The sequence below is a fragment of the Cyanistes caeruleus genome, chromosome 10 (assembly GCF_971803275.1).
Source record: "Cyanistes caeruleus chromosome 10, bCyaCae1.hap1.1, whole genome shotgun sequence".
Classification (NCBI taxonomy): domain Eukaryota; kingdom Metazoa; phylum Chordata; class Aves; order Passeriformes; family Paridae; genus Cyanistes; species Cyanistes caeruleus.
This window is the reverse complement of record NC_141710.1, coordinates 3,318,923-3,346,087: the sequence shown is the minus strand read 5'-3', so window position 1 is coordinate 3,346,087 and position 27,165 is coordinate 3,318,923. Positions and strand designations below refer to the sequence as shown.

Sequence of the window (27,165 nt, the reverse complement as noted above, 5' to 3'; positions counted from 1 at the left end):
TGGTGTCTGGGTTGCCTACAGCATTGTCTATGCACTTTCTGAAAGCTTAACCCAGCTTGGCAGCAAAGTCAGAACGCTGTTTGCCTGCAGCAGCTTTCCCCATCCTGGGCAGAGGTGGCTGTAGGAACTCCAGGAGCAGATGGATGTGTTTGTATGTGCAGCTACAGATCCCGTCTATGGCCCCTCCTCAACAGGGAACAGAGTTACTCAAGCAGAAGGGCTTGGCAGCTTGCTGTAAAAATGACTGATTCTAGATGTCTGTTTTATAGCAGAACCATTCCTAGACAGAACATTAATTGGACATTCTCTCATGATTTTAGCCCTGTTTCCACTTTTGGGATTATGCAGGGAAGGAAAGGAGAAATTTTTTGGAGCTTACTTACTGAGAAGCAGCAGCTGCAGCCTGGGAGCTGGTGGAGGGTGGAGAACAGGGCCTGTCTGAGCTGAGGCAGCACTGATTCCCTTCTCAGAGGGAACAGTGCACCTTGGAGCTGACATCCACACTGGATGCCTGAAATAAGTGAGGAATTCATTAATTAGTGTGAGGGACATGTTTCCTAGGCTTGGGAATAGTTTCATCCTCCTGCTGCTTCAGTAGTGCTGCTCTGTCACAAATCAGGCTGAAATGATGAGCTGGGCCAGTCACCAACCCTGGAAGTGCTCAAAGGACGTGTGGATGGGGCACTTGGGGCCATGTTCTAGTGCTGGGTTACTGGTTGGACTCAGTGGTCTTTAGGGCTTTTCCAGCCTTAACAATTCCAGGATTCTGTGACTTCAGAGGCAGGTTTCACTGCCATGAATGACATGACTATCCCTGATGTGCATCCTGACTGACATCTCCAGTAATTCTGGCTGCCAGCTTTTTGTCAGTTTCTAATGCTGCCTAATCTTATTTTTCATACATCCCTATTTTAAGTAAGACATTTTATTGGGTTTCTGATAGTTTAAGTGCAGTTTCATTGCCACATGTCAAGTAATTAATCTTTTTTTCTATTAATATCAGCCAATAAATCTTGTCATGCTGCCTTTTAAATACAACGCACACAGCTCTGTGTGCCTGAATGACTCAAATCATTCTATCTGGAATTTCTGTCTACTCATTTGAATTTGACACTTTACACATCCTCAGACACAGCTAAAGTTTTCTGAGATTCAGTCCCTTGTTTTAAAATTGTTTTTTGAAACTTGACTGTGGCAGATGCCTTTGGAGTATTTTAATACCTAATGTCAGGCACTTTTACTTCTCTGTGACTGTATTCCTGGTTTTACTATAAAGACCAAAGAAATAGTGCTAGAATCAATCTGAGATACTTTTAATCTTGTTTCCCAAGTGTTGCCAGTGGAGGACACTTACATCCCCAAGTTTCCAGGTGAGACCCAAAGGGATGGAGGGCAAAGGAGGAGGGTGTGAAAGACAAGATGCTTTATATGTGGTAAGACAAATGTGAGAGGAGGGTGAAGGATAATGAGTTATTATCTTATAAAAACTTGGGAAAATGTGACACCATTAGTGGGTTCAGTCAAATGCATTCCTGTTCACTGAGTAGGGTAACACCAGGAAGCTGCAGAGCTTCTCTTGGGGGATTTTCCCTTAACACTGAAAAAGGAAAATGAGAGGAAAATGAGCAGTGAGCAAGAGTTAAATATAAGGAAGTCTTTCATTTATTTGCTTTTCTGTAGTGGTTATTTACTTTTATTATTTATTTCTGGCATAATTTCTCCCATTGAATTCCAGACTTACTACCAGAAGAAATGGATCTTCAGAAGCCCCACCAAAGTACACAAACAATTTTGTATGAAATTGGCATTTGATTAATTTGCTTTAGTATTATTAAGCATTACTATTTGTGTTAGTATTTGTGACAATTTACAGTGACACCTTGGTAACAGAAAACTGTAATCTGCTTTAACATGTTTGAGGGACAGTTTTTGTTTCATTACTTTTGTTACATTTAGTTTTCTGAGCACTAGCCAGTTCTCCTAAACAGTTCTTAGAGACTAAAAGTTCATAGCAAGAGGAACTTCTTTGCTGCTTTTGGTAGTTATATTTTGAAAAACAAAGCCACTTGAAGGCCTGGAGGACTTTTACACGTATTTAGGACAAGCAATAATAACATACTACATGATGCAAACAAATAGAATTCCAAAGAAATAGAATTTGAAGATAACTGTGGAGCAAGAAAGGTTTGAAGCAACCTGTAATAGTTTATGTGAGAGAGAAGAGAATTGCAGTGGATATTAAGAAAAGCCCAAGGTGACAGAATTTAATGATTTTCTCTTCCTTTCCACCTGGCAAAACTGAGGGGCATATTTGGACAAGTGAACTTTTAAATTACAGAATAGGAAAAAAGTTCTTTAGAGCCAGCAATAAAACTATTTCCTATATTTTGACAGCTAAAGCCTGTGTTTGTATGTGGAAGGCTCTCATGCATCCTGTTTGCACAGTGCTGGGTTACTCCATTGTCAGTCTTCTCAGGCCATTCCTGTGTTTGACTCTCTAAAGTGTTACCAGTCTTAATTTTTCTCCACCACTTGGTTTCATTTCTGCTTTGCAACAAGCTGATATAGCACCAGAAGCTCTTATCTCATCCCATTTGTGCAGCTCTAGAGCAGACTGGAGACTGAAATCTTTCCATCTCGCAAGGATGTGGCAGACCTATATCATTCTTGCTTAGCATGAGCTCACAGAAATATGATTTTTTTCATTTCATATATTCATTTAAGGTAAAAAGGAACAACCTTTTTCTGTAGATGCTTAAAGAAACTGAAATGTGGAAAATAAAATCATCGTGTAGGAAAAACCTTTTAATACATTTAACATAGTAGTGAATTCAGCAGTTTCCTTCCCTTTAAACAAGAAATGAATTTAAACTGTAATTTCTTTCCCTTTAAATGACAACTTGTTATAGCACTGTATAATACCAGAGTACGAGAGAATAATTGCTCTTCATAAATCAAGCAGAATTATTTCCAATTTCAAATCAAGAGATTGACTTAATTATATACACATCTTTGCATGATTCTGGAAAACTTCATCTTTCTCATTTTGCCTGTAATGAGAATATTTCAAAACAGAGCATGGTTTGAACTGACATCTTAAGAGGATGTAAATCTCACTGAATCTTAATGCTGGTTTTTTTAAGTCAAATTTGATGAAGTCCTTCTGAAAATTTTATTACATCAAAATAAATGTGACATTGCAAGAGTGACATTGTCATGTTAGAATATTAAATTGTCATGTGCCAGTATCAGAAATGTCAGGGGTATTGCTTTCCTTACAAAGCAATAAAGGTGGCATGCTGCATTGAAGTTTCTTTGTTAAAATAATTGAATTAGAAAAAAGGAACAGGTTTATTTTCCTCTTCAGTGTCATATTTATCATAGTTATTTAAAATGCCTGTGTTACATAAGAAATAATTCTGTTCATTTTTGCTCAGTTGAAACACTCTTCCTCTCCTCTCAGTTTCCCAAGGAATGCAGCTGATGGTGGTGCTTTATTTTTGTTTCCTTTTTGGGGGCCAGAACTGCAAAATCTAACCAGTCTGTTGTTTTAATGATTATGTTGTGTTACAGGGGTAAAAAAACAGGGTTATATTGTCAAATATATTTAACATGGTCAGCCAGAGAGAAAGGTGTTGAGTGGCTGTTGAGCTGATGTGTGGAGCATAGTGCTCCAAGTCTCATTTTAGATTTCATTAGCCCCATCTTTGTGCTTGAATCTTCTGATTTGTCTGAACCACATCAATCACAGCTGCAGCAATATGCTGTAATTCTTGCTTTAAACACAAAGGGAGGCAAATAACGATGATCAGATCTTTAAGAATAAAAGAGGGGTAGTTAAGTCATTCTTTGCTCTGGCTATATCAAAGCTGTACTATGCTGGACTATGAAACTTAATTCTGTCTAACAGTTTTGACAGTTTGCAACATCAATTGTTGCAATTGACTGTGTCCACATGGTTTAAAATTGTCTGTTTACCCAGCTTGCTTTTTTGGGTCATTTATTAGGATAAGCATGATGGTAATTGTGAGCAGTTCACAGAGGAACAAAATGCTTGCATTTTAATTTTGTCATTGCTGGGAATGGATTAAAAACAAAACCTAAATCAAGTCATTCATAGCTTCTTAAAATGTGGAAGTTAACCAGTAAGCTCCCAAGGCCCTATCCACCCTAAATTTTAAGATTCTGTAAAGAGGACTTAATTTTCACTTTTTTCTGTTCTTTTTTTCTTGCAGGAAGATATCAGGTGATTGAAGGCATAATGTCTCCTGTCAGTGATCAGTATGGGAAGAAAGGCTTGGTGTCAGCAAGGCACAGGGTGGCAATGGCCAGACTGGCCCTGGAGACGTCTGACTGGATCCGGGTGGATCCCTGGGAGAGCGAGCAGGACACGTGGACAGAGACAGTGAAAGTATTAAGGTGATTGCATTATCTTCTTCCTGTCTTTATGAGATTACTGACTGCCAAAAATCTGCCAGGCTGCCATGTCAATGCACAGAACTTGCTCCTCTTTTAAAACATCCAGGCAAAGTCAGGACTCCCCACCAGGAATCTTTTGTTTGTTTTTCCCAGACCTGTGCAATAACCACGGTAGTGCCCTTGTGCCCTTCAAGTAGTTGGGTGCAAAATGTTGGCCACTGCTGGGATATGCAGGAAAAGTTCATGTTACCTTTCTTGGGTGTCAGTAAGAGAGTTCAAAATGATTCTGTTCTTCAAGTGTATCTCTGTTCCAGGTTAGCTATGGTACAGTATTATGCCTCCAGGTTTAGCTGTTTACACATGCTTGTAAAGTTTTCTTGTTAACTCTAACAGTAAATTAAGCCCAAGCCCATAACTGCTGATGTTTTCTTCAAAATCTCAAGAATTTGCTGTGGTTTTATGCTGAGGAAAAATTAAACAAGTTGTCCATAACTTGATGCAAGGACCTTGAAATATGTCTTTTCTATATAGTAATAAATGCATATGGGGCAGGGTGTGAAAACACAAACTTCTTGTGCTAACTGGTCCTTGGAAAAGGTGCTGCAGAAGGTAACAGATACCATTAAACTGAAAGCCTTCGTTGAAGTCTGCAGCAAATGTGCTGCAAGAGCTGCCACTGATTCTTGATTTTTATCCCTGCTTTCTATGTTACTTTCTAAGTGGACACAGGTGTTCAAGGCTCTAAATTGTGCCCTCCAACAGCTGCCCCAAAAGCTCTTGTGGCTCTGTGTGAAAGCAGTTGTAAAAGCCAGACCTGTTACTTTACAAAAGCATCCATAAGAATTCACTACAAACTTACAATACAAATAGAACATTTGAGATCTGCTTTCATGTCTTCCCTGAGGGAACACAGACATCCAGTTGCTCCTTTTGCCCCTTCCCTCCAGGCAGCAGAGCAGGATCAGGGTGGGAGGTTTTCTGCCTTTGCAGAAAACTCTATTCTTTCTCTAATCATAACTGTATGTCCCAGAGTGAGAAGTCACCAAGTACTGTCCTACAGTATTGCCTGGGTATGGGGCTTTTGTCCTAAACTTCAGTTCAGTCAAACCATTTTCCTCTAGAAAAGTACTCCCAAATCCTACATATCCTACTTTGGTCTTGCACAGCTCCAACTGAAGTGAGCACTGCTTGCATGGGTTTGTGAATTATAAATCCACTTCAGAGTTATTTATTATTAGAGGTCCAGTAAGTAAAACCTTTGTGTATAATCTTCTGCTCAGGCAGTGTGGTATAACAGCCAAACTTCCCATCTGCCTAGAAAGTGAACCTCTAGCTTTATTAGTAAATCCACAAAATATTAAAATGGCTGCTTGTTAAGGAGAGAAATGAGCTTAAATCTTGTTTTGTCCACAAATGTTGATGTGTATTAATGAGCTGAAGTGGTGCCATAATCCAGTGCTGAACCTTGTCCCTTGCATGGAGAAGCAGCATTCTGATGAAATGCAGGTGTTTGTGCTTTATACTGTATTTAAGTGTCACAGGTGAAAAAAAAAAAGATTAAAGAAGTGCTGGCTTTAGAAGATATTTAGTAAGTTTGAACAGGCAATGGTTTAGGGTAGAGTGGTTGTTCTTCACATGCTTTCAAAGCTAATCTATAGGTTCTTCACTCCTCAAAAAGCCAAGGACTGACTAACTGCTGCCTTCACTATAAGCTCCCTCAGGTAGGAAGTGTCAATACCAATAGAAAGAGACTTTACTATTGCAAGGCAGAGGAAATCATTACTCTGCCTAAATGTCTCTTCTTATCAGTAGTTGGAGTTGCACACTTACCTACAGTAGAACATTTAGTCCTGAAACACATGAATGGCCTTTTCCTACAGTACTTGTTTTAACTGAGTGCGATAAAAATGACACATTTCATCAAAACCTGTGCATTTTGCTGAGGATCCTAAGTAGTTGTGACATAAAAGAATTTTAAGCAGCAAAACTCAGATCCCACTTATAGCAGTGGTATTTATTAAATGAGTATAGAAATCTTGGAGAATATCCCAGTGCTTTTCTTAGAGAGGAGGAGGAGGGAACATAATAGAGCTGTTTTCCACTTTGCTGTTCGTGAGTATTCCTAGACAAGGAAACAGTATTGTCAGTAGGCAAAGGACTGCATTTGTTGCTCCTGTGGATTTGATTGGCATGCAGCTATACTACAGAGTAATTAAAAATTGGCAAAGATCTGCATTACCCAGCTTCTGTTGAGTTGTGCTTGTGATTTAGCTCTGTAGTTACTCAAAGCGTCATACACAGATCAGAAAACACTTAAGAAGCTAGCAGATGGGTTTGTTCTTTTAGCTGTATCTAAAGTAATGCAACTCCACTTGCTCCAGCCCTTGAACTGCTGGTTAGACCTGGGGCAGCTCAGATTTTGCAGTGTTTGTAACGCTGGTCCTGCAGGGAGCTCTTTGCCAAGCATTCTTGTTTTTGAATCCCGGCCCAAGAATGTCAGAGCACGACACACAGTCAGTGTGCCTGGCTATACATAGCAGCAGCCTGTTTACAGCAAGGCAGGGTTAAAATTAGACATGTGGGAAGGCACAGACCAAGCTCCTGGTGCCCACTCTCTGCTGCCATATGTGCCTCACCTCTTGGCTGTGCAGTTTCTATGGCCAGTGACTGAGCATCAGAAATCGCTGGAGGCTGCTGTGCAGCCTGGCTGGGTGAAGGTTCTTGACACATATGCAGCTAATTCTTGTGGCTAAAGTGTTTCCATGTTTTGAAGAGTGCACTTTTAAATCACTAACCTGTGAATTTATTCCTTACAGACATTCTGAGGATCAGCTGGGGCTTTGTACACACACTGGGTTCCTTGGAACTCTGAACCCTCTGTGTTGTTGCAGTCAATAAGAGCTGATGGTCACTGTGGCTCTTTATGTCCTACACAGAAATTGGACACAGCCTTGATTCTGTGTCTGCTTGTCCTGCCTGACCAGGAGCTTGTATCTTTCAAACAGTGTTGGCTTGTGCAAATATGAGCAATACTTAGGCCTGGCTCAGGATGGTGCAAGGCAGGGACTGTTCTAAACAAGCAAGGCTGTGCTGGTTTGGAAAGAAAAGGCCACTGCCATGAGGTTGCAATACCAGTGTTGCAGGGGGGCACCAGGGATCAGTGAAATCAGGGAGTGGTGAAAGGATGAAGTAGCAGAAACCTGGAAAAACCTGCAAAGGGATCCTTGCCTGCCTTCCTGGATCTGAACTCAGTAAAATTAGAAGCCCAGCAGATGTCAAAAATCTTAGGAGAATTTTTAGATCCTTGGAATTGTGCTTCTTTTAATTAAAATGAACGAGAAAACAGCAAGGTGAAAACTCAGGGAACGTATTTTTATGGAGAACAGGGACCGAGAACATCTCCTCCTCAAAACAGAGCACACATTATAACACTACCATGAGGGGTTGCATTTAGTCAAGAAATTACAGCTAGTGATTGAAGTGAGATTTAGTCCTGTTTCAAGCAAAATATGCTTTTGTAGTAGCTATCAGAATTGCCATAATGGTAGAACTTCAAAAAGGATTTGCAAACCACAATGCCATTAAGGAGATTGCTTGTGAATTCCACAAAATGTAACTACATTGGTACTAATCTCATGGCAGAACAAATGTGCCAAATTCTAACAAATGGTATTCAAATCCAAGGAGCATAAAAGTAGACCCCCTGCTGGAATGGGAAAGTGCCAGGTAATCGCTTTGTTGCATCTCTGAGAGGATTTACCTCACACAGAAGCCTTTATTTTAAATGCAGGCACCATTATAACGAAGCACTCAGAGCGTTCCAGTCCAAGAAGGAGTTCATGAGAAACAAACATCCCACAGAAAGCTCTACAGTGGATTCCTTTCCTTGCCAGCAACCAGGTTGGTTCATGGCTGCAAACACGATGCTGTGTTTAGCATTAAAAACTGTACAGCTTTACCAGATTAGTTGTGAGAAAGTTGAATATAGTAGCTGGTGAGTTTTGAGGGTTGCAGCTGCGTGCCAAAACCAAGCCATGCCAAATGCCAACAAAGCTGCTGGGGCAGTTGTTTTGTTATAGCTCCCACACAGAGAGGAGACCCTGGAGTTGTGTTAATTCTTGGTTTTACAGGCATCTCTCTAGCTCTGTCAGATGGACATTGTGGCCCACCAGAGATGGGCATTGTGCAAAGCACAGAATACATGAATAAAAAATATGGAAAATACAGGGATTACTGGAATTCTACTAGGATTGTTAGACAATGGACAGAGTGTGTGGGTACCACAGCAGTGATGCTGCCATGTTGATGTTTGCTGGCCAGAAAAGCTCCTGTTGGCAGTAGAGGCACGGCAGGCTCTGGAAACAATGCCAGTTTTCACTTTCCTATCTAATCATCTTCCCTAGCCCTATGGCTTGCCAGGATGCTGCTGGATTTTTGATACATTGCTTTTTTCCTCTAGTGTTGTAGCATCTCTTGGACATGAATAATACATTTCAGTTGTTCCTGGTTGTTGAGGAGTTGTATCTTTACAGCTGGTGGAGGAAAGAAGTCACGCTTTTCAAGCATCATCACTGGAATGTTTCTTACATTCTGAATCTATCCTGTAAGGTGTTTGTAGGAGACTTGCAGATGTGCTAACCATCAAATAAGTGTAAAGTGAAGGCAAACCTCTATCCTTCCCCTTCATTTCACATGAATACAAAGGCTATGAAACTATCTGGTCAATGTTTGTACAGCGCTCAAGGTAGAATAATGATGAGTGCTGTGGAAGAAGTTTGAGGAGAGAGTTCTGTGCTGGGGCTTAGGCAGGGAACAGCAAATAAGAAATAGGGACAATAAAGAACAGCAGGGCAGGATTGTGTGGAGTAGCCAGGTTCAACCAAGTCTAACCTTTGTGCTAAAGTATTTCTCTTTACTTACTTCTTCCCCTTTTTGGATTGCTTGAGTGGAGTAAAAATTATCCTCTGTGATAATATTCAATATACTTTGAGGGATGATGAAGCAGGTGTTAAAGTAATTGTGACCAGACACATAAAAACCTAAACTGAATTTTTCTTGCAATCTTCTGAAAAAAAGAGTAAAGGTAAATTATTCTAAAAATAAATTTTAAAAAAATAATTAAAGTGATGAGTTAAAACCAATTTTAAGTATAAAGTTCCTAGAAGACTGAGAAAGGATAAGATATCTGTTATTTCCTTTTGTCTTTCCAGTTCTACCAGAACTAAAGCTGCTCTGTGGGGCTGATTTTCTACAGACATTTAAGACACCCAATCTCTGGAAGGAAGAAGACATCAAAGAAATAGTGGAAAAGTTTGGTTTGGTCTGCGTTAGCCGGGCTGGCTCTGATCCATCTCAGTTCATACAGGAATTGGACCTTTTATCTAAATTTCAGCACAATATTTTTCTGGTGAGAGAGTGGATCCAGAATGAAATCAGTGCCACACAGATCCGCTCTGCCCTGTGCAGAGGGCTGAGTGTGAAATATCTCATCCCAGACTCTGTCATTGCCTACATTGCACAGCACAACGTCTACACGGCCGAGAGCGAGCGCAGGAACGAGGGGCACCTGCTGCAGCCCTGCAGGCTGCAAAACACAGCAATAAAGCCTCTGAGGGACTGATTTCTGCACTGTGTGCTGTGTCAGACCAGGAGCTTTCTCATGCAGATTTCTTGAGAAAGTTGTTTCTTAATAATGATGAAAGTCCAAAATTTCTTGGAATCATGTGGTGGTTTAAAGCCATGAATCTGTGTGGTAGTGCTCAAGAAAATTGGGATGCTCATCTGTACAGCTTAAAATACACAACAACTTCCTTGTGAAAATGAAAGAAAGGAGATCTTCACCATGAATATTCTTAGTATTTTAATAAGTCAATAAATATGACTTAAGGGTCAAATACAGTACTTTTCTAATTTGTAATTCTGCAATCCTTACTGTTATAAAACAGCAAAATACAATGAACCATATCTTGAGAGAGAGATATGTGTAAATATATATTACTTCTAAAATTTGACTTTATAAGACCCTGAATAACTTTTTGGATTTTTTGGCAATTTGACCAAGATATGGAAACCAATCTTTCTTTCATGCAAGCACTTAAAAATGCTACTACTTCAGCTGCTTCTAAGGCTCCACGTTCTCAAATGACAGTCCTCATCCTGACATTCAAAGTGGGTTTCTTTTCTTCTCTGATCCAGAGTCTTAAGAGCAAGCAATTGTCAAAGCCCCAGAGTAGATAAAATATCCAGTAGGGGCTTCAGTTGTACCATATGCAAACATCTGAGAGGCTCAGTACCTGAGCTCTGATGTTAGCAGGGAAAACCCATCTCCTCTCTGCTGTTATGCTGATTCAGTGTCTCTCATTTCTGACAGGAGTCACTTTCAGAGAATACAGAACTGTATAAAGTGCTCTCTCTGTGTTTCAGAGCTCCTTAACTGAAAGCATTTGTGCAGCAGTGATGTAGCATTTATCACTGTACAGAGTAACCACTGTTTCCTAATATAAGTTTCCACCAAACTGGTCCTTCTGAGCCCCCAGCTGGCCAAGCAGCTTCCACTGGTGGTTCTCTGATTCAGAAGCTTGTGGAACAAGTCAAAGGAATACCAGACAAAAATGGCTTTGACTGAAAGGGTCTGTATGATTTTTTCTTGAAAGAAAGCATAAAGTAGCTGAAATCTATTCAAGAAAGAAGAATTGGTCTCAAAAAACACACAAGATAAGCACTTTTATAGCTTTGGCTAATATCCTAAAGCTGTTTGAAAGGGGTTTTCTTCTGAGTGGCATGAAGAATGAAGAATAATACAGTTAAAATGGATTTCCCTTACACAAGTGATATGAAAGGTGAATATTTCATTCATTTTAAATCAAGTCATCCTGCTGTCATTAGAAATCTCACAGGTTCAGCCTTGTGGAAGGATCTAAAGGCAGCACTTCAACAATAATCGGATTAGAAGGACTTGCATAGCCCCATGGTCTAAAAAAGAGATAAAAGAAACCAGAGTTCAAACTTGCCACAAAGCAAGGCAGTGAGTTGTGTGGTGCATAATCAACCACAGCTCTGAGCCTGTGATTTTGACAATCACCTGAAGCAGGGATGCCTGCAGATTTCAATGGCTATTGGAAAATGGTCAGCAATGACAATTTTGAGGAGTATCTGAAAGCACTGGGTAAGGTTCCCTTCAAACTTCTTGAATGAATAATCAATAAATGCCACCTGTCTTATTCTTTACATGAATCTGTTTTTTCTTGTACAGTCATAAGTCATTTTTATGAGAAGTATTTTTTTCAGAAATGCACTTTAAGAATTTCCTTAAGCAAAATTGACTTGCCTTAAGCAGCCTCTACTTTTTACCATCTTAAAGCTTACATTAACAGACATTAAACTACATAGCTTGAAGAGGTAAGTGGTGGATTCCAAACATAAAAAAACTCCTATAATTTGAAAAGCAGTAAAATTTTTATATTTAATAAAGATACAATGCAGTTCTTAATGCAATTTTGTGTGTTTGTATTTGATGTTGTGTTCATATCCATATAGAAGTATTGTAAACCTTATTAACTGTCAAATACAAATGGTATATTTTAAAGATTCCACATAATCAGAAAATTGAAGCATTAAGTTATTTAAGTTTTAAGAATTAGGTTACAGATTTTTTTCTGGATGGGAAGTCTAGTTTGAAAGATTTGGACATCTGTTTATCTTTGTTCATTTCAGTTCTCCCTAGGAGCGACAAGGGGAAGACTTTTCTCGATAAAAATAACTCCTTTCTTTTTCAGATGTAAATGTTGCTGTAAGAAAAATAGCAAACCTGCTGAAGCCTGACAAAGAAATCCTTCAGAACGGGGATCATATGATCATTAAAACGCTAAGCACTTTTAGAAACTACATCATGGAATTTGATATAGGGAAGGAGTTTGAGGAGGATTTATCTGGGGTGGACGATCGCAAGTGCATGGTAAGAAGTAGAGCTGTAACAATGGACAAAAAGGAATATTGACAACCTGAGGCCTTTCACAGAACACAAGTTTTAACCATCCTGGTGGCTATTCCTGAAATCATTTCTGTACTTCTCAGTTTGCCACAATGTACCTACAGTTGTGAGCGTGCCTTTGGATTAGAGGAATGCTAATTTTCATCAGGAGCACAAAGCAGTTTTATCAATCAGTGAATAATAACCTCAGTGAAGCTATGCTCATTTGTAGTGGGACTTTTTTTAGTCAAAAAGACATCTAGGGTCACTTCCAGAACCTCTTTAATGAGTAAGGTTTCACACTGGAGGAAATGCACTGATTGCAAGGTCAGGCACTGCTCCTGTGTGAGAATAGCCAAGTGCTTAAAGATTGCCTGGGTGTATTTATTAGAGCACACACTTAATTAGCCCACTGGAACAAATCTTACTGAAATGAATAAGCAAACACTGAGGACTTTGTTTTGCAATAGCTCTGTTTTATGAGCACTTTTTGCGTTTTAACTTAGGACTGATAAATACCAGTTTACAGGGGAAAAACTTGAGAATAGCAAGTTCTCATCTATTAGTTTGACAGCTTGACACTGGCAATATTCTACAGTGAGGAAGTTGACAAATAAAATTATCTCAGGAGGGACTCTAGATAAAGAATCTCATGAAAGAGAATTAATAGGTTTCCATTCTGAGAAAGATAGTGCTATTTTAAATAGAAATATTTTTCTCTCACACTAAGATTTGCAAATTTGCTTTTGCCCTGATCATTGCAGGAAAAGGAAAAAATTGGAGGACCAGGGAGAAAGAATGGTCACTTACTGAGTGTCTCAGCAAATCCCTCTGTAGTCATTGTTACAGAGGGTACAAGTTTAATGAGAGTGCAGAATACACCACGGACAGAAGGGAGGAGCATTTGTGTTTAGGAAAGTGCCCCAGTGGCACTGTGTGATTTGGGCTGCTGGAATGCTCTCAGTCAGGATATTGAGGTCCAGATTCACTGAACAGTTATGAGCCCAAGGAAAGATTTAAGACTAAGATGATTAAACTACCATCAAAGATAGCAATGTTGAAAACATCTGCTACAAAGGTGTGTGTGTGCACAGAACTGTCCCTGTGTAAGCATTATCTGTACTTGAATATCATTAAACTCCCATTTGAAGGAGAACTAAACCATCCTCTGCATGGTGGAAAGAAGAAATATTTTATTATTTTTAACAAGCCAAAATTCTCTACCGTGTTTTGCTAAATTGAGTGATAAGGGAAGGATTCAAAATGTTCAAAACCAGAAAGAAGAAACTAGAGAGAGATAATTTCAGTCACTGCAACAGCTGATTGATTTGGAGTAGAACCTAGTTCAGCCTACTTTCAAAAGGTTACTCAGACATTCCTCTGTCTACTGTTTAGTGGGAAATGCTCCTTCAACCTTGGAAGCAGAAGTTATCAGCACCTTCCTGCCTGTTACAAACAAACAAACACCCCTAATAGCAGTCACTGACTCTGACTGGGCTTTTCTAAGGACGGAGGGATGTAATTCCACAAGACCTCCCCAGAGATCTCCATGTCTCTTTGTGGTCTCCAGCTGTAGCTGGACAGTTCAGGTCACTGGTACTCCATTTGCCTTTCATCACACTTTATAGTTCAATTTTCTTATTAAAGATTTCTTTTCTACATGAGACCTCTGTTTTGTCAACAGCAAGACAGTACAAGAAGCTGTCTTTCTGAAGTGACTTCAGTCCTAAGCTTATAACCATAATGCCAGGCAAAATTTGTAGTTAAGCAGCAAAATGACTCCAACAGTGCACAAAGAGTCTTGTGAGAGAAGAGTCATGGAGGTTACAAGAGATTCTGGGCCAGTCCCTGAGTGGTGGTACAAAGAATAGTACCATAAAATCAAAGGTTGAATATCATTCTTCATGTTCCATTTGTTCATGTAGAGCCTGTGGAACTGCATGCCATAAATGGCTTAATCATTAATAGTCAGCCTGTGTAATGGGACAGGTTGTGAATCAATTATTGTTATTTATATTGTGGACTGAGCAGACCACTGAGCAAGTTTTATCCAAGGAGCTCGATGTATGAGCAGTACAAAGTAACATGGATAAGACAAATTACACATTAAACATTAATCTATACAGCAGAGCAATCATCAGGAGCCTAGCAAAAATAACCTTAGAAGTAATCCTTCCTAGAAGTATGGATTGTTTTTTCTTCTAATGAAGAATATGTCATCTAGCTAGAGTTAACATATCTGAAAAAAATAGTATCAGGATGGTGGACAGGTTAGATCTTGTGTGTAATTCACTGAAATTGTGTTCACCTTTCAGTTGTAAGACATATCCTCAGGCCAGTCAGGGTAGAGTGTAACTAGAGTAATTCCAAATCAGTACTGTCTGTGAGGAGGAAGGGCTAAAAAGTTTTGCTGATACTTATGTTAGAAGCTGAAGTTTTGACATTAGGAACTTTATACTCTTAGGAAAGTACAAGCCCTCTCCTCCTTTGCAATTAAGGTGTTTTCAGTTTTATAGTTGGTCACTCCTGGGAGCCTGTCTGAACTTTCTGCATCAGGGAGTTAATTGAGAAGGATAAACGTGAGCAATTGCAGTTTGTCCTTTTTCTGACCCTCAGCCTGGCTCTCTTGCATACACATGTTTTTGGGTGACTGTTCTCTGGAGGGATAGAGGGAACAGCAGTTGGTGACATCAGGTACTTCAGGATTTTGTTTCTGTTGGGAAGTGAAAATTTGATACTTTGGAAACTCTAAAGCCCTGAAGTTCAGTCAAAGATGCAGTTTCTGTGTTCTGCAAAACCAAAGATGGAGATAGTTGACCAGAGGAGAGATCACAAATGATGGTAGCAGTGCTCCTTGAGCTTTCCACCCACTCTGAGATAAAAATTTCATCTATTCACTTGGCAGTTTTGTGAAAGAGATCTTCCTGCAACTTCAATCATACTTAACAATTCAGGTTGTTAAAAACTTGGCAGTTTCAAGTATAAATATAAAATGAAAGTTTACATCTTCAGGAACATCTTTCATTCTTTGAGATGTCCCAAGGTGTACATTAGATGGTGTAGAAAGAAGTTTAGGACATGAATTTGGGTTACATTTTTTCTCACATGATGTGAATTGAAGCATGTAGTCAAGTTTCAACTGCTTTGAAGAGTTTGTTCATAGTTTTAATTGGTAACATATTAACAAATGGAGAATGTACCAGGAGAGAAATTTCAAGTTAAATGGAGAGCTCTGGCTTTAGTGTTTCTCACACTGAGTCTTTGATCCTGCTATCTTAATTCTCAGTGAAGCTCCAGTCTCATCATTAAATCTCCTCCATTTTAAAGTGAATTTCTACAATCTCAATTTGTGATTTTTTTACCATCTCAGGTGTTGCTCCAAGTATGAAACTTTGTTTCATTTATATCAACATTACTGTGGAAAAAATTTACTGTGCATGCAAAAGGAAGCATTATTGAAACAATTAATCCAATCCCATCTCTGAAAGTATGTGCATTTGTGTTTAGGAAAGTGCCCCAGTGGCACTGTGTGATTTGGGCTGCTGGAATGCTCTCAATCAGGATATTGAGGTCCAGATTCACTGAACAGTTATGAGCCCAAGGAAAGATTCAAGACTGAGGTGATTAAACTACCATCAAAGATAACAATGTTGAAAACATCTACTACAAAGGGGTGTGTGTGTGCAAAAAAAGGAAATTGTGCTTCCCTTTCTCACTGTCACAACCAGTGAAGCTGGTGAATCATCTGCAGTGTGAAATATGGACCAGCACATAGGAACAAGGCACATAAGCCTTCTGTACCTTCACAGTGTAATTTACTTAGTGTTTAGTAAAGAAATTATGAAAAAGTTAACTGAAAAACCTTAAAATGCTGAAATGAAGGCTGGAGTTTCACATTGCAAGTCTTTGCATCCAGTGAATCAAAGCAGATTGAAAATTGGATAGCTCAGATGCAAAAATTATTTTCTTAAAATTTTTAGTTTTCTAATGATTCTGCTGGTAAAGTCAGAGAAGACTTTTGCATTGTAATTATTCTCTGCTCTTCAGGCATATGAAAGCCTGAATTGCTTTATCTTACACTATGCAGAATTAATCTCTTTTGACAGAGACTTAAGGGCAAGTGATCTGTTAAAAAATCAAGAAAGATTTCATGTTCTAAATATAGAAGAGCAGAATTTCTTGGATAACTGAGAACAGTTGTGTTATAACTGAGTGTTTGTCCAAGCATATGAGAGATGCTTTGGTAACTCAGAACCTTGTGCTCTCTGATGCAGTAATTTTCTTCTTCCATTGAAGCAGGAAATGAAATGACAAAGGCAGGGAGCTGGGAAACAGAGAAAAACTGCAAGAATTTTAAAGTGAATGTGGGAAATAATACATCCTAACCATTTAGTTATCTAAACCTGAATACAAGTGGGATATAACCATGAATAAGTTAACAAGTGGGTGTTTAGGGTTCCTTTATTGGAACTAACAGAACTTGTAGTCCTAAGTGAAACTTGCTAGGGTGGGGGAGGGTGAGGAGGATTTGGGAGTTGTAGAGTTCCCTCATTAAATCTAGAAAACATCTTACCATGTGAAATGTCAGTGTTTGAAACAGCCACACAAGGACTGTTCACAGACACCTGACTGTGCCAAATCCTGCTGAAGGGAGGGAAGTTGCTCAAAAGTGATCATGGCTCTGTTTTAATTAACAAACATGCCTAATGTGACACTGATTCCTCTCAAGTTTGTTTTCAGGAAAACTCCAGTGGAGGTAGTTGTTCTGGCCATAATTTGATTTATACCACTGCAAGGTCAGAATAAAGCCCTGTTACAAAATCACATGGTCCTTGAAGCTTATTTAACTATTTAGGCAGGTTCCTCTGTTACACAAATGGAATTCACAGCTGTTAATCTAGGTCTGAGCAGGTCTGGGAATTAAGACTTTGCTGCCAGAAAAACAACAACCAATAAACAACATTCCACTTTCATGGAATTGCAGGAGGGATCTCCCACAGGGTGAGAAGATTCAAAATAAATTGTGCGTGTCCAGTAAGATGCAAGATCAGCAATATATCTTTACTCAATCCCTCTGATGTAGCTGCTTTATTTCTTTACCATTTTGGGCTTGTATTTTCTCCTATACTTTGGTGGAACAAGCATTATTCTAGAATCACTGTTGCTGGGGCTGGTCTTCTCTCAGATTTAGTGCCTCCTGTCTCTTTGCAGTACTGTAACTTCCCCAGCTCCTTATTGGCATAATCCCTGATTTTTTTTATTTTGGGGGGGAGGGAGGTGTAATTTAAGAGGTAGACTTTATGATAGTTTTCTGTTGGTATTTCTGGTCCTTTACAAACTGCTCTCAACAAGAAAAGTCCTCCAGTCAACCCCTCTGAGGCTCCAGATAGCTGGGTCTGTCTCAGGCTCTGTCACAATGGACTCTGGTCCCTTCTGTCTGTGCCTCAGTGAGGAGGAAGAGTTTCCTTTTTCCTGCCTTGTCCCACCCTGCTTGCTCCTTGGGCATTAGTTACTGCCTGGAAGTGATGTGCTCAGCACATTTGAACAGTGATAGCAAATGAGATGATCAGAATCTTTGGCCATAGAAATGTCATAAACTTCACATTTTGCAGGGCTGGATTCATGTCTAAACCACGAGGCTGATTAGAAGCTTTGGAGCTGGTTACTCACAAAACTGCTGCTAGCATATGGAAGCTCTGCAGGGAAAGTGGGTTTGAGTAGGTTTAGCATTTCAGCTTTTTGTGAACTCTAAAAAGCCCTGAGAGTTATGAATGCAGAAAGTGCAATCAGAATCAGCTGAAAAGCTGAGAACCAGACTTAACAAATCCAATTTTGAATGACAAACCATTAGTGTTATGTGCAATAGCATCTTGCTAAAATTACACAGGGGATAAATTAGTTATAGCCATTAATTTAAACAGTAAGTGTCTTAGAATCGATTCTGATCTTTGCACAGAGTGAATTGGATGTGATGTCTTTTACTCTTTTTTCTGGCATGGGATATACAATTTTTCCTAGTTTTGTGTTATTTGTATACAGTTTTATTTCAGTGAGGAAAAAAAACCCCATTCCTAAGAAATAAAGCGATATGCACTGTCTAAAATATTGATTCTCCACCTCCCCCCACATACTGTCATAGCCCAGAGCTTTGCAGCTTCACTTTCCTAGTCCCTGGAACATACCTTGTCTTTGCTTTGCTCTGTTGCTCTTATGAGCAAGGATTCAAAATAAGGAATTGGAACATTTAGGGTCTGATCCTATATGACAACAGCTTACCTTTCATCTAAAACTTCTCACTCCAATCCTAAGCCTCTTTCCCAGCAGTGCTGCCCCTGGAGATGTTGGCCATGACAAAAGCAAAGGAGACTTTGCCCTGACTCAGCTGCAGCAGAGTGAAATAGGTTCAGCCTTTGGCCAGCACCACGATCTGGAGATAAAGGCCAGGAATTGTTCTGTTTGCTTTGTTTTTTTCTTCCAGAACTTCCAGATGCAGATGTGACGAGACAAAAGGGGTTTCAGGGGCAGAGGTGACTCCCATGGCTGTACCCCCTGGAGCAGCCTCCTGCATAAAGGCTGTAGGGAGTGACCACCTGGCAGAATTCCCCTTCACAGCTATACTGGACTTTGTCTGGGACATCACAAGGAGTTTATCCTATCAGCACTTCATTTTTTACCCCAAAAAACCGCTTACAAGAGGTTTTTATATCACTTTGTACTCAGTACAGATGAAATGGTTTATCTTGAGAAGTTGTTAAATACCTTGTTGGAGATATTGCTGTGTTTGACCAAAAGTTCTAGGATACTTTCTTTGGTGTTATTTACAAGACACAGCTCAAATTGGATTTTTCTGTTTCATCTGATCTAAAAAAAAAAAAAAAACACTTTCCATTTTTTAAATCCTTCTTAGATCATAATTACAGTTGTAAAATGGGCTGTCATTCTCCCAAGCAGAGAATTACTGTATGGAGATGGAGCAGGGAGTGTGGTGCACACCTAGCTTTGCAGTCATTTGGTGCTCCATGTATAGAGACAACACTCTGAGGGAGGCAGGAGGAAAATAGAACTGGTGCTGCTGTGTTTCTGCTACAGATAGGAAATCAATAACGTATTTTTGATGAAATGTGGGAGCTGCAATTCATACTTGTAAAGGTAATGTGTCAAAAATCTATGCAGCATTTAAAAAAAATGTTCAGGAACTGCTTGGAAAAAAAAAAAAAAGTTATTTTCTTCCATTCATCTGTAAAATCCATTTTGTACCCTCAGCTGCCGAGCCCCTGACCCAGGCAGGCACACAGGAACTGCCAGCAGGGGAATGAGGAATATTGTGAAACCAGCACCAAATGTCTTTGCACTTAGACCTCACTGGGAAATGCAAAGTACCCTGATAAGGTTTGATGACTATTTCAGTAAATTACAAAAGTCACTGTCTCTACCTGTGGGTCAGGATGATTTGCCACCAGAAGCTGAAATTGTGCAACATTTCACTACAGTTGCTCCTGCTAAAGAAAAAGCAGGTACATAGTCAATAATTTGTTTAGGGGTTACTAAATACTTCATTTAATAAATCCACCTTGTCTCATAACTGGGAAACAGTAATGAGAATACTTTAATTATCATTTCCACCAACTTTAATATTCAGGAAAATGTAGGTGGTGCTATGGATATAAATTTAAAACTTCATAACACAAAGAGATTAAATCACTAACAAAAGTATGTGGATGCCCAAGTAGTAAAAGGAGAATATCAAAGTACATAAAAAGTGAAACACTACAGAAACCATACCATAAAACTAAAGAAAATTTGAACATTTTTTTGTTTTCTCTGGCTTCAAAGGCTTTTTCACTTCCCAGAAGAGCTCCATTCTCTAATATTACACCTCAAGAACAAAGTGTACATAATCTGAAAAATGTGCAATATTGGGGGTTGGAATTTTGGGGAAGAGTTAAATAAGGCAAGACTGCCTGGTTTTCCCTCCCTCAGTCACCTTTTGTGGTGTTCCTTTAGTACTATTGGTGGTAGTTTTGCTGGCTGATTGCACTCATTGCCATTCTCTCTTGAAGCTTCCTACAGAACTACATGCACCTGACCTAGGAAATGTTCATCTCAGGGTTAAGTATGAGCAAGTAGGAAGTGAGCAAGATTTAAGCTTGCTCATGGTGAGTTAGATTGAGTACTGTGTAGTTGAAAGGAATAAACAATACCTTCCATTTATTATCAAGGAGTACAAGATGCTCGAAAAGTCAAGAGTTCAGTTTTAGAGAAGTAATACTCCATTTTCAGCTAGTTGGTTCTGTTACTGGAAACTGCAGCTTTCTGTGTGCCTGGAGTTTGTCTGCCTGTCCCCCTCATGTGGAAGAGGACAAGGAGCGGGAGCTGTGTGCCTGGGCTGCCATGGCAAGGGTTTTCAGTATTTGGGCAGGTGGCAGCAGCTCTGTAACCAGGCAGCCCTTAGCTAATGCTATTACCAAAATGGGGGCAAACAAGGTTCATTACAAAGGCATACTTTACTAAGGAAAGTAGCTTTATATAAAAGGTAAAGTGTTTGTTTATCTTGGGAGTGTGTGCCAGGAAGAACCAAAGGGTCACACAGAACTGCCTTGGCAGTCTGCAAGTGCTTGGCTCCTGATTACACCATGATCCTGATCACGTCCTCAAAAATAAATCCTTGCTCTTTGATACAGCAATTTGCCCTACAGTATTTCTGGAGAATCGTTTTTATGTTCTGATTCAAGTATTTGGGAATGTTGTAAAGCAAGTGTTGCTCTGCTTTAGATGCTGTGGAGGGTGGAATGTTGACAGCAGCCAGGGCACATTAACAGCCAGAGCAACTTCAGCCTCAGCTAACACTCACTGTGTCTCAGCAGAGATATTTGGGGTGGAAGGACATGTTTCAATCTGAGCTAAAAGAGAATTTTGTATTTTATGTATTAGTTTAATAAAAGAGACATTGAGACATTACAATTTGACCTAAAGGATACAGATGCCACTGATTAATCTTACTGTCATAAAGTGATAGTTCCTGCTAACAAAGAAAATCCCATTATGTTCTCTTGCAATGTGTTCTGCCCTTTATAACATTCAGAGCAAAACAGCTACATCCAGAAATCAGGAATTGTACAATTTACTCATATCCCCTTAATATTTATATTTCTCAAAGGGAAGGCAGAGGATACCTGAGAATATTGTCTGATAAGACACCTTGGTTAATGTCTGTGGGTTTAGACTCTTCGTGGTTACAACCAAATTGCAAAAAGCAATTTCTAATCTTGACTGGAAAAACAAAAAATCCTGAGAAAAAATTGTGTTGTTTTCTGAGATGAAACAATTTCAATCACCCTTGGAGGCCAAAAAGTTAACATTTCCTTGTGCTGCTACAAATATTTCTCTATTTCCCCCAAGTGTACTAGGTCAGTGTAACACTCACAACTGACTTTGAACATTAGTAGGACTAATAAAATTGGATCCTACTTTATCATGGTGTATTGCCTCTGAATTCACATATAAACCCACCAAATTTAACTGTTAATCTAAAGATTAAACTATGCTGAGCTATTACTGGATATAATAATATAATGAGTTATAATGGATATAAATAAGTGCAGTTATTAAGCAAAGTTCCACATACAATTGCTTCATTCCACAGTATCCCTCACACTTACAAATCATCATTCATTTTCTGTTACATTCATTTCTTAGAATCAGAAATTTGTAGATATGTTAACTTATAAATTCAACATTAGTCACTTTAACTCCTGTTGTTTGTCATCTTCTATCTCTTCAGTGGATGTGTGCAGATTCAGATATGGGAGAGGATTTAGGTAATGGTGACCACATTAACTACAGCTTTACCCAAATGTGTTGTTCCTTCCTGCATTAGCATTTTTTGCATTAAAAAGATACGATTTCATTAAATGTTACCTCTACTGCTTGGTTTAAATATATCAGTTTACAGAAGAGAACGGAAGAATTTGTGAATGCATTTTCTAAATTAGAGAGATTTCTTTAACAAGGACACGTGAGTTTGTCTCTCAGAGCCCCCTTGTAGTGCAGACAGACTGATGGGATCAATCCCATGGCCTTGCCCATGATTATCTATCCTGGCACTCCTGGAGTGATTCATTTTCCATGCTGGTTTAGTCTAAAGCTTCCCATGGGAGGAGGCTGCTGCCTGCACTCATTCAAAGGTAGTGGCTGTCATGGTTATCATTTAAGAATTAACTGTTTGTGACAGATGAAATAAATAGGACTGGATAGCTTTGGAGTGTTGAACTGGGTTTAATGACCAGAAGGAAGAATGTAGGCTGACTTCTTCTCTCAGGAACTACACAGGATGGATGCAGTAATTGTCCTTTAATGACAGATCAGAATTCATCATCTCTCCATGTCTGACTGCACATGCAAGCAGTGGCTGAAGACTTTTACAAGGTAGACACTAATTCCATATTTAGTTCTCAGAGCACCTTCAAACAAGCTGATTTACAGGCCATGTGCTAATGTTAAACTATCCTCATGAAGCACAAACTGTCTCTGCTCTTCCCTCTTTAAGTATTTTACAGAGCATTGCTTCTCTTTGTCTTGGGGAGGCAGGAAAGGCAAATTGTCAGTAAATGCAAAGCAGAGGAACAGGCTGCAGGATGCACACACATACAGTGAAGGAGTTTTATGAATCAGGTTTTGCTGAACCCCTCAGGACAGCACCAATATTTTCAGAAGTGCAGTAGGGATTACTGCACCTGACTCTTGACTTTGCCACTTCTGGCTCGAGTAGTTCCCCAGCCTCAATTGCAAAAAGCTGGATGCTGACAAAGTACCCAACTGCTGATACTTCCAAACCACTCTGCTCTGTGCAGGAAGGCAGGCTGACACATGAGCAAAAGCCAGCTCAGTATTCAAAAGCTTTGGTCATCCATAATGCCAGGAAATGGGAATTGTTTTCAGGTAGAGCAGCTGGGGAATCACTCATAGGGTATAAAAAACCAAACTAGATCTTAAGTTTTCAGCTCCTTTTGTAAATGCAGTGTTAGGCTGCAGAGCCATTCTGCTCCTGCATTTTTCAGCAGGGAAAGAGGAGGGTGTTCTTACACAATGGTTTTGATGATATCTTTTTCTTGCTTTATCTCATCCCTCCAAGTTTTTGGCAGGCATTTGGGCAGCAACTTTCTGTTCAAGCTCATTTCTTTGGTAGTTATCCTAAGTAGTACAACACTCTCCAATCTCTCTTCTTATGAGATGCACTCATCATTAGAGATAAGTTTTGCTTCGCAGAAACTCATCATAATATTAGAGAATATTACAGTAATACCAAACATGTCTGTTTTGTTAGACCACTGTGTCTTGGGATGGAGATAAGCTGCTTTGTGTACAGAATGGAGAGAAGGAAGGCCGTGGTTGGACCCAGTGGATCGAAGGAGATGAAATGCACCTGGTAAGATCATGTCAGCAGTTTTGAATGCCCCTCCATTAAAATGGTTAGCAGGGAATGTGCTATGTCATTTTGGCTTGCTTTGACATGATTGTGTACTGGTGCAGCATTTGACTTGTCTCTAAAGGAACAATTTCATTTGGAGACATTATGTTTTTACATCCCTTACAAAGCCTGACAATTTCAAATGCTCTTTCTGTGCTCAGTGTCTGTCCAGACTCCCCAGGCTGAAATGTTCACACAAGGAAGGCATTTACCAGAGTGCACCTCACTGTCTGTAAAATACTCAGTATGGGAGCTGTGAAACTGAGCACCCAACAACAAGAGAAAAATACATCATTGTTCTTTTAAAATAATTACAGGCCACACTACATTATAGCCTAGAGAACTAAAACAGCAATTAAGCTTTTGAAATTGATGTTTTTTTCCAAATCGTCATTTTTATCTTTCTAAATGAACAGGACCTGAAAGAAGATGCCTGTTCTTTTGTCCTGTATCTCTTTATAGCATCCTCACTCTCTCATCAGTGTGGGTAAAAGGCAGTGTTCCTGCTGGGATAATAAACTCCAACCTCCATTTCTTCTCACTGTGCAGTACTATTAGCATCCAGCAATCTAAAATGATATCTTCTAAATGTTCCAATCAGTAGCAGAGTTATGAAATCTTTGCAGAAGTACCCCAAGCCCCTTATTACCAAAGGTCATTTTGAGGAAGTATTGGTGGTCCCAGAATCCAGTTTAGGAGAGGAATGGCTATGACAGATCTTCCCACCTGTACTTGGTGCAGCACAGGCAGGGAGAGGGTTGCTGTGTGAGTGAGCTGAGGCCAAGGCTCACCTGGAGGAGAGGCAGCAGTGAGAAGGAGAAGCCTGGATTTCCTGTGCATGCACACTCCCAGCAGCACCTTTCAGCACTTCCACCCTGCTCCCAGCTGCACAGCCTGCAGGGCCATGGCAGCAGGCACCAGCCAGGTCCTGTTACCCATCACAGTGCCTGGCCTGACTTCAGCTCACACCTCAGTCCTGCTCATCTTGGCCATTCTCCTGCACATGCACACAATAGCATCAGCTGCTCTTGGATTTCCCTGCACTGGCATCCTGCTTTCTGGCCTTTGCTAGTTCCCAGGCATTCTCTTCCCATCTTCTGTCCCCAGCACACATTCCTTCAAGCCTGCTTTCTGCTGTCCTTCCTCTGATTCCTGCTCTAGCCACACAGCCTGCCCATGGACCTCCATGCCCAGAGCACTTCCTAGACTCCCTGTCTGGAGGTTGATTTTAGATGTCAGGAACTCGGATTCAGTTGCTCAAATACTTGTGTTTAGTGCCAGTTAAGGTAAGGGTAACCTGACTACTCTGATGCTGCTTTTCAGAAGGCTGGGAAGAATTCTGGATCATACCTGCCAGCTCCTGCATTCACTCACTGGCACTTGGAAAATTTACCACAATCTGTCTCCCATGTATGCAGAAGTCAGTACAAAATTAATTCATGCAAAGGAAGTAACCAAGTATTTTAGAGTCTACTCCTCAGTATTTCAATTTTCTCACTTGTATTTCATGAATTTCAAATGATGTCCCCTCTATTTCTCCAATCCTTGTTAATGCAGCTCTCTCCATTAAAAGTACAGTAGAGTCCCCTTTAGTACCTTATTTTTGATCAGCTGAGATCACTAAGTTCTGTCCTTTTAAGAGTGCTATGATACAATGAGCAGTTACCTTTAAAGAATTAATACTTCAATAGCTTTATGATCCTATTGAACTTTAAACAACGCCAAGTGTTAATTTATTTTTTTCACAGCCCTGCAGAGAGTAGGGTCACATCCTTCAGTAGTTTATCACTTCCTATTTTCTTCATTTCATTCTGTGGTCTGTACTGTGTAGTTCCTTTTAGATTTTATTTTATGTGAGTGACTTATTTGACTATTCCCCATTTCCTTTTAAGTTTCATTGCCCTTTTCTATTGTAGTGTTTGCTTCTGCTCCATAGTTTTTTTCACTGTCAACTGGTCTCTCAGCCCCTATTCCAAACTCCATCTTCTGGGTTACCTGTGCAGGAGTGAACAGAACAGGTCCTAACTAAAATCACTGCATCAGTCTGTTGCTCCACCAACTCAGCATGAAGCACTTGCTCTTATTGGGGTCCAGCAACATATGTCAGTTAAGGTTATTGACCCAGTTTAAGGGTTTTTTAAGTCATTTTATCAAAGTCCCCCATAAGAAATGTACATAATTTCTGCAAAATATTCCAGGAGCTTTATTAAAAGTCTCATCTTGAACTGGAAAGTGCATGCCTTCTGCTTGGTCGTGCATAAATACTGTCTTTATGTCCTTTAAGAACTTCCACACTCTTTTTTCTTGCACCTAAACCTTGCCACAGGAACACACACCTGTGTTCACTTCCCAGGTCAAACCTGAGGAGTTTCAGGAACGGGGATGGGTGAACAGGCAAACAGCAGCAAATCCCAGCCCAGGAGGGAAACTCTGCCCCTACTCATGCCCAGCTCACAGAGATCCAGAGATCAGCCAGAGGGGTTTGGGAAGGCTCTTGTGGAGCTCAAAGGAACAGCTTTATGAACCCAGGGCTTTCAGCCAAACCTCACTGCAGGTGGACAAGCCTGGAGCACATCTGCTGTCACCTGCCTTTTGTAGCCATGAGCTCTGTGTTGCTAAATTTCTGATTGCTAAATATGTAGGCTTGAGCTACCAGTCATCACCACACATACCCAGAGCTGGTGAGGCAAATCCATCCCCACTTCTTTATGTATCCAAAATAGAAAATGCCCATTCCAAAGGCCTAAATGGCAGTTATATATTATTCACTGCAAATAGAGAATAATGCACCAGGAACATATTTGGCCCTTTAAGATCTGAGATCCCAAAATATCTTCCCTTGCTCCACCTTTTAGCAGAAAACAAACCCAAACCAGATGGTTTCTTTTACAATGAAAAATAGGCTGAAATATGTACAAACCTTCCAATCCAATTTAATAGAAAATTGTGGATTCAAATTCAGCTGGACATACACATGAATCCATAATGTTTGTGTCCTATGTAAAAATTGTGGGTTTTAATTATTTTCTCTTCTAGGAAATAAGAGTATGTGGAGTCACATGCAAGCAGGTCTTTAAGAAGGTGCAGTGAGCTACTGCTTCCACAGGAGTGAAGAACAGTAGAATTTACAGCCTTGCCACCAACTCTCCAAATGCTGGTGCTGAGCATCTTCAGTGACAAGAACAAACACAGAAATGAAGATCACAGTAGAACTGTATAGCTGGATAAAATATTTTTAGGAAATTGAACAAAATGACTGCAATTAAAGCTGTTTTTAGAAATGCCAATTAAAAATACTAAACTCCCTAAA

The 27,165-nt window shown here is 39.8% G+C and overlaps 2 protein-coding genes across 8 annotated transcripts in view; both read left to right on the top strand.

Annotated features, from left to right (window-relative positions):
- The window catches only part of NMNAT3 (nicotinamide nucleotide adenylyltransferase 3), a 21,273-nt gene extending 9,360 nt beyond the window's left edge, over positions 1–11,913 (top strand). For 4 of the 7 annotated variants that reach the window (XM_023933503.2, XM_086843381.1, XM_086843380.1 and 1 more), the window contains 4 exons: positions 1,332–1,370; positions 4,236–4,419; positions 8,210–8,319; positions 9,630–11,913. In XM_023933503.2, the coding sequence (XP_023789271.1) occupies positions 1,332–1,370; positions 4,236–4,419; positions 8,210–8,319; positions 9,630–10,039 (743 nt within the window). In that variant the 3' untranslated portion in view covers positions 10,040–11,913. The remainder of the gene's footprint in view (positions 1–1,331; positions 1,371–4,235; positions 4,420–8,209; positions 8,320–9,629) is intronic. The other 3 variants (XM_086843383.1, XM_086843382.1, XM_023933502.2) reach the window with 1 other exon arrangement.
- RBP1 (retinol binding protein 1) lies at positions 11,509–27,165 on the top strand. Its single transcript, XM_023933505.2, has 4 exons — positions 11,509–11,584; positions 12,195–12,373; positions 23,712–23,813; positions 26,892–27,165. Exons 1-4 carry the CDS (start codon positions 11,512–11,514, stop codon positions 26,943–26,945), a joined length of 408 nt encoding a protein of 135 aa, XP_023789273.1. The 5' UTR covers positions 11,509–11,511; the 3' UTR covers positions 26,946–27,165.

Coding starts and splice junctions, on each gene's coding strand:
- RBP1 (XM_023933505.2), top strand. CDS start 11,512: ATGCCTGCAGATTTCAATGGCTATTGGAAAATGGTCAGCAATGACAAT. Junction 11,585..12,194: donor GGAGTATCTGAAAGCACTGG/GTAAGGTTCCCT, acceptor TTTCTTTTTCAG/ATGTAAATGTTGCTGTAAGA. Junction 12,374..23,711: donor TGGACGATCGCAAGTGCATG/GTAAGAAGTAGA, acceptor CTGTTTTGTTAG/ACCACTGTGTCTTGGGATGG.